The 14,667-nt window shown below is 41.7% G+C and overlaps 1 protein-coding gene across 1 annotated transcript in view; it reads left to right on the forward strand.

Moving 5' to 3' along the window:
* Positions 1 to 530: 530 nt before the first annotated feature.
* LOC138672193 (SH2 domain-containing protein 1B-like) overlaps positions 531 to 14,667 on the forward strand; it is a 56,707-nt gene continuing 42,570 nt past the window's right edge. Inside the window, exons 1-2 of the mRNA XM_069760199.1 lie at positions 531 to 711; positions 5,813 to 5,876. Of these exons, the coding sequence (XP_069616300.1) occupies positions 578 to 711; positions 5,813 to 5,876 (198 nt within the window). The 5' untranslated portion in view covers positions 531 to 577. The remainder of the gene's footprint in view (positions 712 to 5,812; positions 5,877 to 14,667) is intronic.

Consider the following 14,667-nt stretch of genomic DNA (forward strand, 5'->3'; position numbering starts at 1 on the left):
AAAATTCAAATTTGGAAAATTGCGAAATTTTCAAAATTTTTGCCAAATTTCCATTTTTTTACAAATAAACGCAGGTAATATCAAATAAATTTTACCACTATCATGAAGTACAATATGTCACGAGAAAATAAAGTTAGAATCACCAGGATCCGTTAAAGTGTTCCAGTTTTATAACCTCATAAAGGGACAATGGTCAGAATTCTAAAAATTGGCCCGGTCATTCATTAATGTGCAAACCACCATTGGGGTAAAGGGGTTAATTGACAAATATATGAATTTTCTTACTTATAATGTAAAGTGCTGAAAAATACGTTGACGCTATATAAATAAAAATATTATTATTATTATTAAGGGATTATTGGATTTACAATTCTGCTCACTCAATTCTGTAAAGATGGGATGTTTGCTTTGTTTTCCTCTGTATGTGGTTACTCTAGAGTCTAGCCATTCACACCTGTCATTTCCTGTGTTAAATTATGCTGTATAAATGACTATGATGTACACAGCTTCTTCACTCATGTAGTCCAGACAGTAAACTAGACTTACTGCTCATTTCAATAATTTTTACCATTTAAAGATGGATCTGCCGTGCTACCATGGAAATATAAGTCTTAAAACTTGTGAAAATCTTCTACTCCGAAAAGGAAAGAAGGGATGTTATTTGCTGAGGGATAGCATCTCTGTTCCTGGAGCCCTTTGCCTTTGTATCTTGTAAGTATATTTTGAATTGTCATTATATCACTTGCACTATTGTCCCAATGGGCATAAAACAGAACAAAAGTTAAAACAGTAATCCAAAAAACACCGATCAGATCATTGCTTGCTGGTCATACACATTAGATAAAAGGCAAGCTGTGAATAAAGGCTGCCCAACTGCCCTTGACAACTACCAAATTTTAGAGTTTCGGTGTTTTCACAAGAATATGTGCCAAGCTGAATTTTGTAATACTGACAGTTTGGCATTCATGTTTTGGGAAACTCCGAAAATATATTCAAAGCACCAAAGTACAACTTATTTTTTGCAATAGTTTTTTTTATTATTTTTATTGTCCCTCTCATATGGAGATAAGGATCTCCAGATAACTGGGCAAATTATTGGGATTGGGTAAATATTGAAAGTACTGGAATAATGTGCCTACATGACCTAATAAAAAGCAGGCCTCCAGAACCAAACAAATTGAGGCTACGTTCCCACAATGAGATTTTGGTGAGTTTTTGATGTTCCAGATTTTCCGTACCCATTATGCAATTTAGGTTATTTGCGTTTTTTCATTGTATTTTCGAGTGCATTTTTTATCATGCGTTTTTATTGGTGTGTCATGTTTTAAAAGAAATCTGCTTTGTTCTTGATACTTTCTGGTATATGGCTTTGATAAAACTTCATGTGCAGATTACATGCATTTTTGATGCGTGTCTGCTGCGCGTGTGCGTTTTACTACCTGCGGATTTTCCTCACTGAATGCAAATGTTTGGGAAAAATCTTCACATAAAACTCAGCTTACTCAGAAGAGAAATTGAGATGTTGCGGATTTGAAACACGCACGTCCTAGTCACCAGACAGCTGTAGTATTTTCTGCATATCTAGCAGAACTTATTTCTGTTAAAAAATCTGACACCTAATGGAACTCAACTAGACCGCATAATAATCGATGTGACGAAGCAACAGTGCACTTTTGGTCTATTGCCAAATGGTGCTATGAATCCAGCATTATGGCCCTTTTAGTCAAGCTTATAATCGGGGGTTCGTCACAAAACACTCATTTTTCGGGTACAATGATTAGTAAGCTGACGTAAAAATCATTGTAGTGATACAGATAATATAATATTCTATGGACATAAAATTGTCTCATACTGTGCTAATGGAATTTTTGAATTTTTGTCAGTCTGTCTATCCATAACAGTAAGTGGCTGCCAATTGGCATGTAGCCGATCGCTGGACGTTTAATGACCTGGATCCCCGGGTGTATATGTAGATGCAAGTATAAATTCACCAGTCAGCACTCCTAAATAATAAATGAATGGCCAGAGTAAACCTCTGTGCAGAGTAGCAACAAATACACAAAGAGCTACGGTAAAATGTATGCATGCATGTAATTTGTATTGCATTATTACTATATTTACTAAATGTCAGGTTCTTTGGGCACATTTTGATCAAATTGTGTGTGCCTATCCATCACTTGGTGGGACCTCTCTTGGATGAGTATCACCATATGAAGTTCCACCAAATGTAAAAGGGATTGTGTTAGTTCAGCTAACCTGATGAATAAATGCAGTTAAGCCAACTTTAAGCTACCCCGTTCCAAAGAATTTAACAGTGAATAAGCTGATAATCTATGTAAAGCACTGCAGAATAAGATAGCGCTATATAAGCAAAGCATAATAAATAAATAAGCTGTTGCCACTTTATTAAAATAGCGAGATCTGCAGTTGTACAGCGACAAAGTCAAAAACAGTCAAAATATTATTACGTTAATTTTTACAAAGTAACATTTGGGTCAAAATTTTGCATTAGCATTTTGAAGCCAAAATCAGAAACAAAGGCAAAATAACATGCAAAGATTTGTGCCCGCGCCTAGATTTGGATTACAAAATAGTGATGCAGATATCAGAAGTGGCCTAAGAGCATGTGTTATGAAAGCAATTGTCCTATTATTTTATTTGCTTGGCTACAATGCTGAAATCGAAAATGTTGAAAAATATATATATTACACCAGTTCATAACAAATTATTTTTCACGGACCCCCTCTCAGTCAACAAAAAAAGAAAAGGAGGTCCCAAGGTACTAGGGGAAAAGGAACCACCAAAAAAAAACATTGACAGGTATGGAATCAACAAATTTATAAAAAATAAGACAAGAATAATTCAATCAGATTGCTTCAAAAACATTATTGAAAGCAAAAATCTAGACAAAAATAACACAATAAAAATATTCAATTTGTCAACACATAATTTGACCACAACAAAACAAAAAATCTTATCAAAGGGTTTATATTATTGCCCCACACAAAAAGCAAGATAGTTTGACCTATTTCTGGATCTCAATGAATTTGCACGAAAACTTACTTTAAAACGTCACTTTGCAATACAGGAGCGAACAGCAGAAATAAACTCACAGATAAAGACCTTGTAGTTTTGAACGACCATTGCATTAACAAAGAAGTCCAACCGAGGTCCAACTTTATCCCTGTATATCACAGGGGGAGTAGTTTGGACACTTTTTATACTGTTTAATTTCGCTATTTAAATTCATCAAAAAAAAAAAAAACATTGACCTCAAAAACAAATCCAAACCTATCAAACAGAGAAAAAAAAAAATATAAATAAAGGTAAAAACACTGCAAAGAGATTTTCTGATATAAAATCCAATATTTCTAGATCAGAGAAGTGAGCTCTCAAACAATTAAAAGAAATAGCCATAAGACAAGCGGACAAAGGAGGTGGAGTTGTGATTCAAGACAGAGAAACATATTTACAGGAAGCCTATAATATCCTATCAAAAGGAAAAATATTATAAAAAACTAAACATGGATCCTGTCAAAACATACAATTCAGAATACCATCTATTTAGAAATAAAGCCTACTTTCAACATATTATCAACAAAAAAGAAAAATGTTTTCTGACAAACATAAATCCAAGCACAGCAATTTTTTATCACTTACCAAAGATTCACAAAAATCCTGTAGTACCTCCAGGTAGACCAATAATCTCTGGTATCGGATCTTTGATCTGCCAGTTATCCCATTATGTAGATTTACATCTTCAGGATGTTGTAAATAAACTGTCATCCTTTTTACTAGATTCCAACCAACTTATAAAGGAATGTAGTTCCCTAAATTGGGAAAAAGATTTTTTTATTTACTACACTAGATGTGAATGCTCTGTATTCCAACATAGATCACAATATGGGGGAATTGAAGCAGTACCACACTACTTATCTGGGATTCCAGATATGCTGTCAGTCCAGAGAGATTTCCTCATAACAGGTTTAAGATTTATATTGGAGCACAATGTTTTTGAATTCCAGGGTGAGCTGTCCTTGCAGCAGTTTGGCACCGCGATGGGGACTCGGGTCACGCCCAGTTTTGCAAATCTTTTTATGGGGCGATTCGAGTCCTCATAGCCTCTCAGCCAAATACCTTATAAAGAAAACATATCGCTATACAGGTGTTATATAGATGATCTTATCATCTTTTAGAAGGGCACTGAAAAATTAGCAATTTCACTTGTAGAAGAACTTAACAAGAATAATTGGGGCATTTCATTCACACAATATAAATAAAAAAAAGAAAAAATCCATTACTTGGATGTAGAAATCAGTCATTCAGACAAAAAAAATTATCACCAAAACGTACTTAAAAAAAAATTCTGTTTTTTTTTTTTTTCGGAGTGCACACTATTCCAAATGGAAACAGAATATACAGTCTAGTCAATATCGGCGCATCCGTAAAAAGAATACGGTAGACACAGACTATTTAGAACAATCCAAAATTCTGACAAAACCATTTTTTGGATAAAAAATACCCGAAGAAACTCATAGTGGAAGCTTATGAAACAAACTTGAAAAAAATCAAAATGAGTGTCAATACAAGAAACTCATAAACAATCTTCTAATTTAAACATCGAACAAACGAAGACGTGCATAAACAGAAATGAAAACGCTATAGAGAAAAATACTAGATGGAACTACAATTTTATCACTGCTTTTAATCAGGGAAGTGTGCAAGTTAGGCCAGGATCACACATGCGAGAAACACGTCCATGGACTTAAACTCTATAGCGCCACCTGTTGGAAGTAGCGATCCTACAAGTCACAATCAACCCTTTAAACGAGTCGTGCAATATGACTTAGGATAAAAGCTAAATCAGTATCTCAATTCACAGACACGGAGTTTCGGGCTGTTGGCCCTCGTCAGTGCGAAGCATCAGAACTAATTTGGCTAGGTGAGAGGCTCTGGACTGGGATCTAAGGGGTATTGTTTCTCCTTATGGAGAGTGACATACCATCTCTGGCTTGTCAAGGTAAGGAGGCTTATTCGCTGTGCAATGCTCCTCTGGGAAATATAATGTGCAAATTGCCTCTTCTGAGAAAAAGAGGACTTAAACTCTATAGCGCCACTTGTTGGAAGTAGCGATCCTACAAGTCACAATCAACCCTTTAAACGAGTCGTGCAATATGACTTAGGATAAAAGCCAAATTAGTATCTCAATTCGCAAACACGGTGTTTCGGGCTGTTGGCCCTCATCAGTGTGAAGCATGAGAACTAATTTGGCTAGGTGAGAGGCTCTGGACCGGGGTCTAATAAATTTGTTACTGAGAAAATTATCTCAACCTCAAACTATCCTTGTCCTCCGGAAGCGCTGAGAAAGGAATTTTTTTTTTTACCACTTCAAAATTGTCAAACTATATAACACTAGTAGAAAGAACGTGGCAACACTCACCGGACCTGTGATCAAGTCTTGTCTTTATTAGAAAGCTTGTAGAACCATCTTCACAGCACGGTGGAGTGGAGGAACAAAGGAGGTGAGTGGGGAAAGGACGGCCGTTTCACGCCAAACCGGCGCTTCTACGGGTCCACACCAGTGTCCAGATAATACAATGGATTTATTTTAAAAAGTCCATCAAGTCTCATAACTCCCTGCCCATAAATATTTGCATTGCTCAATTAATTAAGTAAAAATGCTGTAGATATTCTGTGTCATAGAACAGAATGGTAGTCTTGGGAAGGTTAGACGAATATGCAGAATAATAGCTTTAAATGTGATCAGATAAATTCTTTATATACATCTAAACAATCAAACTTGCTCTCTTAGGTATGGAAGATTGATCTATACATACAGAATACTTCAAAATATTAATGGGCTTTACATGATTCAGGTAAGAAATAATCACACTTAGGGCTCATTTCCACTTCCATTTCCACCAATTTACGGACCAAAAAAATGGAGGTAAATCATGCGATTGTCATGCGATTGTCATGCGAGGGTCATGCGATTTTTATATCGCAACATCCGTATGACATCCGTATTGCTGTCCGATTTTTACGCACCAGTGTCCTTTGAAAAGCTGGTAATTCAGCGCGGTGTACATTAAAATCACACTGACAGGTTAGGATAGAGTATATACACATAGAATAGGTATATATACATATATATGTCAGTGAGACACCTATATATATATTTATATTTAATGCAGGGCTAGATAGCAGAAAAGCCGGCAATTCAATTGCTGGCTTTTGCTATCTCCTTCACAAGCCCGACAGGATATGAGACATGGTTTACATACAGTAAACCATTTCATATCCCTTATTTTATTACATATCCCTTACTATTAATGTAAGAAGTGTCTTTGTGCAAAATTTGGTGTTAAAATAAAGGGTTAAATCACGGAAAAAATTGGCGTGGGCTCCCGCGCAATTTTCTCTGCCAGAGTGGTAAAGCCAGTGACTGAGGGCAGATAATAGCCTAGAGAGGGACCATGGTTATAGGACCCCCACCCCAGCTAAAAACATTTGCCTCCAGCCACCCCAGAAAAGGCACATCTATAAGATGCGCCTATTCTGGCACTTAGCCACTCTCTTCCCACTCCCCTGTAGCGGTGGGATATAGGGTAATAAAGGGTTAATTGTCATGATCCCAATGGCAGGGGATCACAAAAGGACAAGCACAAAAACAAAACAAGCTCTAGGGAGATGGAACCTGAGCTGACCGCGATCCTGAACCTAAACACACAACTAGCAGTAGCCGGGGAACGTGCCTACGATGATTCCTAGACGTCTCGCGCCAGCCGAAGGATTAACTTCCCCTATCAGAAGAAACACAGACCTCACTTGCCTCCAGAGAAACACCCCACAGAAATAGCAGCCCCCCACATGTAATAACGGTGAAATGAGAGGAAAGCACATACGTAGTTATGAAAATAGAATCAGCAAAAATGAGGCCCGCTAAAGCTAGATAGCAGAGGATACAAAAGTGAACTGCGCGGTCAGCGAAAAACCCTTCAAAAAACCATCCTGAAATTACTTGAACTCATGTGCCAACTCATGGAACATGAGGAGTAATTTCAGCCCACTAGAGCAACCAGCAGCAAGGAATTACATATCTGCAAGCTGGACTAAGACAAAAATTAAGCAAAACGTGGAACAGGAAAATCAAAACTTAGCTTGTCCTGAAGATAACAGACGCAGGGAGCAGAGGTAAAAAGACACGCTGATTACATTGATAGCTGGCGAGGAAATGACAAAAAAGCCAGGTTAAATAGGAAACTCCCATAACCTGATGGAACAGGTGGAGACCAGAGACCGCAGAGAACACAAGTCACCCAGTACCATCAGTAACCACCAGAGGGAGCCCAAAAACCGAACTCACAACAGTACCCCCCCTTGAGGAGGGGTCACCGAACCCTCACGAGAACCACCAGGGCGACCAGGATGAGCCCTATGAAAAGCACGGACCAAATCGGCAGCATGAACATCAGAGGCAATCACCCAAGAATTATCCTCCTGACCATAACCCTTCCACTTGACCAAATACTGGAGTTTCCGTCTGGAAACACGAGAATCCAAGATCTTCTCCACAACATACTCCAATTCACCCTCCACCAGCACCGGAGCAGGAGGCTCAAGCGAAGGAACAACAGGTACCTCATACTTCCGCAACAACGACCGATGGAACACATTATGAATAGCAAACGATGCCGGGAGATCCAAACGAAACGACACAGGGTTAAGAATTTCCAAGATCCTATAGGGACCGATGAACCGAGGCTTGAACTTAGGAGAAGAGACCTTCATAGGAACAAAACGAGAAGACAACCACACCAAGTCCCCAACAAGAAGTCGAGGACCCACGCGGCGACGGCGATTAGCAAACTGCTGAGCCCTCTCCTGGGACAACTTCAAATTGTCCACCACATGACTCCAAATCCGATGCAACCTATCCACCACCATGTCCACTCCAGGACAATCAGAAGGCTCCACCTGACCAGAGGAAAAACGAGGATGAAACCCCGAATTACAAAAGAAAGGAGAAACCAAGGTAGCAGAACTAGCCCGATTATTAAGGGCAAACTCGGCAAGCGGCAAAAAGGAAACCCAGTCATCTTGATCAGCAGAAACAAAACACCTTAAATAAGTTTCTAAAGTCTGATTAGTTCGTTCCGTCTGGCCATTCGTCTGGGGATGGAATGCAGACGAAAAGGACAAATCAATGCCCATCTTAGCACAGAACGTCCGCCAAAATCTAGACACAAACTGGGATCCCCTGTCAGAAACGATGTTCTCCGGAATGCCATGCAAACGGACCACATTTTGAAAAAACAAAGGGACCAACTCAGAGGAGGAAGGTAACTTAGGCAAGGGTACCAGATGAACCATCTTAGAAAAGCGGTCACACACAACCCATATGACGGACATTTTTTGAGAGACAGGGAGATCCGAAATAAAGTCCATGGAAATGTGCGTCCAAGGTCTCTTCGGGATAGGCAAAGGAGACAACAATCCACTGGCCCGAGAACAGCAAGGCTTAGCCCGAGCGCAAACTCCACAAGACTGCACAAAAGAACGCACATCCCTCGACAAGGAAGGCCACCAAAAAGACCTGGCCACCAAGTCTCTAGTACCAAATATTCCAGGATGACCTGCCAACACAGAAGAATGGACCTCGGAGATGACTCTACTGGTCCAATTATCCGGAACAAACAGTCTTTCCGGCGGACAACGATCAGGTTTATCCGCCTGAAACTCCTGCAAAGCATGTCGCAAGTCTGGGGAGACAGCCGACAAAATCACCCCATCCGTAAGGATACCAGTGGGCTCCGAATTTCCAGGGGAGTCAGGCACAAAACTCCTAGAAAGAGCATCCGCCTTCACATTCTTTGAACCTGGCAGGTACGAAACCACAAAATTGAAACGGGAGAAAAACAGTGACCAACGAGCCTGTCTAGGATTCAGACGCTTGGCAGACTCAAGGTACATCAGATTTTTGTGATCAGTCAAGACCACCACACGATGTCTAGCACCCTCAAGCCAATGACGCCACTCCTCAAATGCCCACTTCATGGCCAAAAGCTCCCGATTACCAACATCATAATTCCGTTCAGCGGGCGAAAATTTTCTAGAAAAGAACGCACATGGCTTCATCACTGAGCCATCGGAGCTTCTCTGTGACAAAACCGCCCCCGCTCCGATCTCGGAAGCATCAACCTCAACCTGAAAAGGAAGCGACGTATCTGGCTGACGCAACACAGGAGCTGAAGAAAACCGGCGCTTAAGTTCCTGAAAGGCCTCCACAGCCGCAGGAGACCAATCAGTAACATCAGCACCCTTTTTAGTCAAATCCGTCAAAGGCTTAACAACGCTAGAAAAATTAGTTATGAAGCGACGATAAAAATTAGCAAAGCCTAAGAACTTCTGTAGACTCTTAAGAGATGTAGGCTGTGTCCAGTCACAAATAGCTTGAACCTTGACGGGATCCATCTCAATAGTAGAAGGGGAAAAAATATACCCCAAAAAAGAAATCTTCTGGACTCCAAAGAGACATTTAGAACCTTTTACAAACAAAGAATTGGCCCGCAGAACCTGAAAAACCTTCCTGACTTGCTGAACATGAGACTCCCAGTCATCAGAAAAAACCAAAACATCATCCAAATACACGATAATAAATTTATCCAGATATTCACGGAAAATATCGTGCATAAAAGACTGGAAGACAGAAGGAGCATTAGAAAGTCCAAAAGGCATCACCAAATACTCGAAATGGCCCTCAGGCGTATTAAATGCGGTTTTCCACTCATCACCCTGCCTTATCCAAACAAGATTATACGCACCCCGAAGATCAATCTTAGTGAACCATTTAGCCCCCTTAATGCGAGCGAACAAATCAGTCAACAATGGCAAAGGATACTGATATTTGACTGTAATCTTATTCAAAAGACGATAATCTATGCAAGGCCTCAAGGAACCATCTTTTTTGGCCACAAAAAAAAAACCTGCTCCCAAAGGGGACGAAGATGGACGGATATGTCCCTTTTCCAAGGACTCCTTAACATAATTCCGCATAGCAGTATGCTCTGGCACTGACAGATTGAACAAACGACCTTTAGGGAATTTACTGCCAGGAATCAAATCTATAGCACAATCGCAATCCCTGTGAGGAGGAAGCGAACTGAGCTTAGGCTCCTCAAAAACCTCCCGATAATCAGACAGAAATACCGGAACCTCAGAAGGAGTAGATGAAGCGATAGAAATCGGAGATGCATCATCATGAACCCCCTGACATCCCCAGCTTAACACAGACATTGTTTTCCAGTCCAGAACTGGGTTATGAGTTTGTAACCATGGCAGACCAAGCACTAAGACATCATGTAAATTATACAGTACCAGGAAGCGAATCACCTCCTGATGAACGGGAGTCATACGCATGGTCACTTGTGTCCAGTACTGAGGTTTATTCATAGCCAAAGGTGTAGAGTCAATTCCTTTCAAAGGAATAGGAACTTCCAGAGGTTCCAGACTAAACCCACAGCGATTGGCAAATGACCAATCCATAAGACTCAGGGCAGCGCCTGAATCCACATAGGCATCGACGGAAATGGATGATAATGAACAAATCAGCGTCACAGACAGAATGAACTTAGACTGTAAAGTACCAATGGCAACAGACTTATCAATCTTTTTTGTGCGTTTAGAGCATGCTGACATAACATGAGCTGAATCACCACAATAAAAACACAATCCATTTTTCCGCCTATAATTTTGCCGTTCACTTCTGGACTGAATTCTATCACATTGCATTATCTCAGGTGCCTGTTCAGAAGACACCGCCAAATGGTGCACAGGTTTGCGCTCCCGTAAACGCCGATCAATCTGAATAGCCATAGTCATGGACTCATTCAGACCTGTAGGCGCCGGGAACCCCACCATAACATCTTTAATGGCCCCAGAAAGGCCATCTCTGAATTTTGCAGCCAGAGCGCACTCATTCCACTGAGTAAGCACCGACCATTTCCGAAATTTCTGACAATATATTTCTGCTTCATCTTGCCCCTGAGAGAGAGCCAATAAAGCTTTTTCAGCCTGAATCTCTAGGTTAAGTTCCTCATATAGCAAACCCAATGCCAGAAAAAAACGCATCCACATTGAGCAACGCAGGATCCCCTGGTGCCAATGCAAATGGCCAATTCTGAGGGTCACCCCGCAGGAAAGATATAACAATCTTGACCTGCTGAGCAGGGTCTCCAGAGGAGCGAGATTTCAAGGAAAGAAACAACTTGCAATTGTTCCTAAAATTCAGAAAACTAGATCTATCTCCAGAAAAAAACTCTGGGATAGGAATTCTAGGTTCAGACATAGGCGTATGTACAACAAAATCTTGTATATTTTGAACCTTAGCAGCAAGATTATTCAGGCTGGAAGCCAAACTCTGGACGTCCATGATAAACAGCTGAGGTCAGAGCCATTCAAGGATTAAGAGGAGGAAAGAAGCAGCCAAGCTGCAATTAAGGCTAGGCAGCAAACACTGAGGAGGGGAAAAAAAAAAAAACTTCCTCAGACTACTTTTCCTCCTACTTCAGCCAAAACGATGACCAATTTTTTTCTTTAGGCCGGCTATACTGTCATGATCCCAATGGCAGGGGATCACAAAAGGACAAGCACAAAAACAAAACAAGCTCTAGGGAGATGGAACCTGAGCTGACCGCGATCCTGAACCTAAACACACAACTAGCAGTAGCCGGGGAACGTGCCTACGATGATTCCTAGACGTCTCGCGCCAGCCGAAGGATTAACTTCCCCTATCAGAAGAAACACAGACCAAACTTGCCTCCAGAGAAACACCCCACAGAAATAGCAGCCCCCCACATGTAATAACGGTGAAATGAGAGGAAAGCACATACGTAGTTATGAAAATAGAATCAGCAAAAATGAGGCCCGCTAAAGCTAGATAGCAGAGGATACAAAAGTGAACTGCGCGGTCAGCGAAAAATCCTTCAAAAAACCATCCTGAAATTACTTGAACTCATGTGCCAACTCATGGAACATGAGGAGTAATTTCAGCCCACTAGAGCAACCAGCAGCAAGGAATCACATATCTGCAAGCTGGACTAAGACAAAAATTAAGCAAAACGTGGAACAGGAAAATCAAAACTTAGCTTGTCCTGAAGATAACAGACGCAGGGAGCAGAGGTAAAAAGACACGCTGATTACATTGATAGCCGGCGAGGAAATGACAAAAAAGCCAGGTTAAATAGGAAACTCCCATAACCTGATGGAACAGGTGGAGACCAGAAACCGCAGAGAACACAAGTCACCCAGTACCATGAGTAACCACCAGAGGGAGCCCAAAAACCGAACTCACAACAGTTAATGTCACCTTGCTATTGTAAGGGGACATTAAACCAGGTTAATAATGGAGAGGCGTCAATAAGACACCTATCCATATAAATCCAATACTAGTAAATGGTTAATAAAACACACACATTAGGAAAAAAGTATTTTAATGAAATAAAGACACAGCGTGTTTTAATAGTTTAATAGTTTATTATTAATCCAATTGAAGACCCGTGTCACCTGAAACAAAGTTAAAATAAAAAATCAACAATATCCCATACCTTCTGTCGTTCAGTCTTGTCCCACACTGTAAGTCCATCTGAAGGGGTTAAATAATTTTACAGCCAGGAGCCTGCTAATGCAGCTGTGCTCCTGCCTGTAAAAGCTGGGGAATGAATGGGAAGCAGGGGAACATAGCTACCTAGATTTGCGGTGCTGCGCCCCCTGCTGGCATAACCTCATATGAACTCTAGCGTGGGAATGTTTCTGAATATTTTTCTACCATATAATTGTCTAAGGGTCAATTCCGTCTGTCTGTCTGTCTGTCCCGGAAATTCCGCGTCGCTGACTAATCAGCGACGGGCACAGTCCAGCCGAGAATTAGTCCCTCCCTACTTCTGTCCAGTCAGTGCCCGGCGCCCGCTCCATACTCTCCTCCGGTCAGCGCTCACACAGGGTTAATGGTAGCGTTCACGGACCGTGTTATGCCGCGGCTAAGGCTACTTTCACACTAGCGTCGGAATCTCCCCGTCGCAATGCGTCGGGCAGAGATTCCAACACTAGCGTTTGACGCACTGCACAACGGGTGCAGCGGATGCATTTCTCCGGCGCATCCGCTTCCCCATTGTGAGGTGCGGGCGGAGTTCCGGCCGCGCATGCGCGGTCGGAAAAAGCGGTCCGTCAGGAGCAAAAAACGTTACATTTACAGCGGTCCGCCACAACACGGCGCAACCGTTGCACGACGGTTGCAACGTGTGGCAAAGCGTCGCAATGCGTCGCCAATGTTAATCTATGGGGCAAAAACGCATCCTGCAAACAACTTTGCAGGATGCGTTTTTTGCCATAAACAATGCATTGCGACGTCTGGCAAAAAACGCCAGTGTGAAAGTAGCCTAACGCACTCCGTTACCGCTGCTATTAACCCTGTGTGACCCACTTTTTGCTATTGATGCTGCCTATGCAGCATCAATAGTAAAAAGATCTAATGTTAAAAATAATTTAAAAAATAAAAAATCATTATATACTCACTTTCTGTCGGCCTCCCAGATGCAGGCCATGCCTTTCCCGCTCCTCGCGACGGTCCGGTCCATGCATTGCAGTCTCGCTACGTCATCATCTCGCGAGACAGCAATGCATTCTTGGGAGCGTCGGGCACAGTCTGGCCCCAAAATGGCGTCTCCCTACAATCGGCGACATTGGCGCGGGATTTAAATCCCGCTTCGCTGATTGCTCGCACCCAGGCGGCGCGACCAATCAGCGACATTGGCACGGGATTTAAATCACACTTCGCTGATTGGTCACGGTCAGCCGGCGCGACCAATTGGTGACATTGGTGCAGTATTTAAATCACGCTTCGCTGATTGCTCGCGCCAAGCCGGCGCGACCAATCAGTGACATTACCGCGTGATTTAAATCCCACTTCGTTGATTGCTCACGCCCAGACTGCAATGCACTCTTGGGACTGGAACGTCGCGAGAAGCATCGGGAAACGCCTCGGCTGGATCCGGGGGCCGACAGAGGGTGAGTATATAACTATTTTTTATTTTAATTCTTTTTTTAACAGGGATATGGTGCCCACATTGCTATATACTACGTGGGCTATGTTAGATACTGCGTGGGCTATGCTATATACTACATCTCTGTGCAGTATACTATGTGGGCTGTGCTATGTACTACGTGGCTGGGCAGTATATTATGTGGCTGGGCAATATACTACATCGCTGTGCTCTATACTGCATGGGCAGTGTTATATACTACGTCTCTGTGCTATATATTACATGGCTGTGCTTATACTACGTGGTTGTGCAATATACTATGTGGCTGTGCAATATATTACGTGGCTGGGCAATATAATACGTGTCTGTACTATATAAGTGTCTGTGCTATATACTACGTGTCTGTACTATATACTACATCGCTGTGCTATATACTAGGTGGCCTGTGTTGTATACTGCATGGGTTGTTATATACTAAGTCTCTGTCTTATATACTACGTGGCTGTGAAATATACTACGTGGCTGTGCAATATATTACGTGGCTGTGCTATATACTACGTGGCTGTGGTATATACTACGTGGCTGGGCAATATACATCGCTGTGCTATATACTACGTGGCCTGTGTTA

The sequence above is a fragment of the Ranitomeya imitator genome, chromosome 3 (assembly GCF_032444005.1).
Source record: "Ranitomeya imitator isolate aRanImi1 chromosome 3, aRanImi1.pri, whole genome shotgun sequence".
Classification (NCBI taxonomy): Eukaryota; Metazoa; Chordata; class Amphibia; order Anura; family Dendrobatidae; genus Ranitomeya; species Ranitomeya imitator.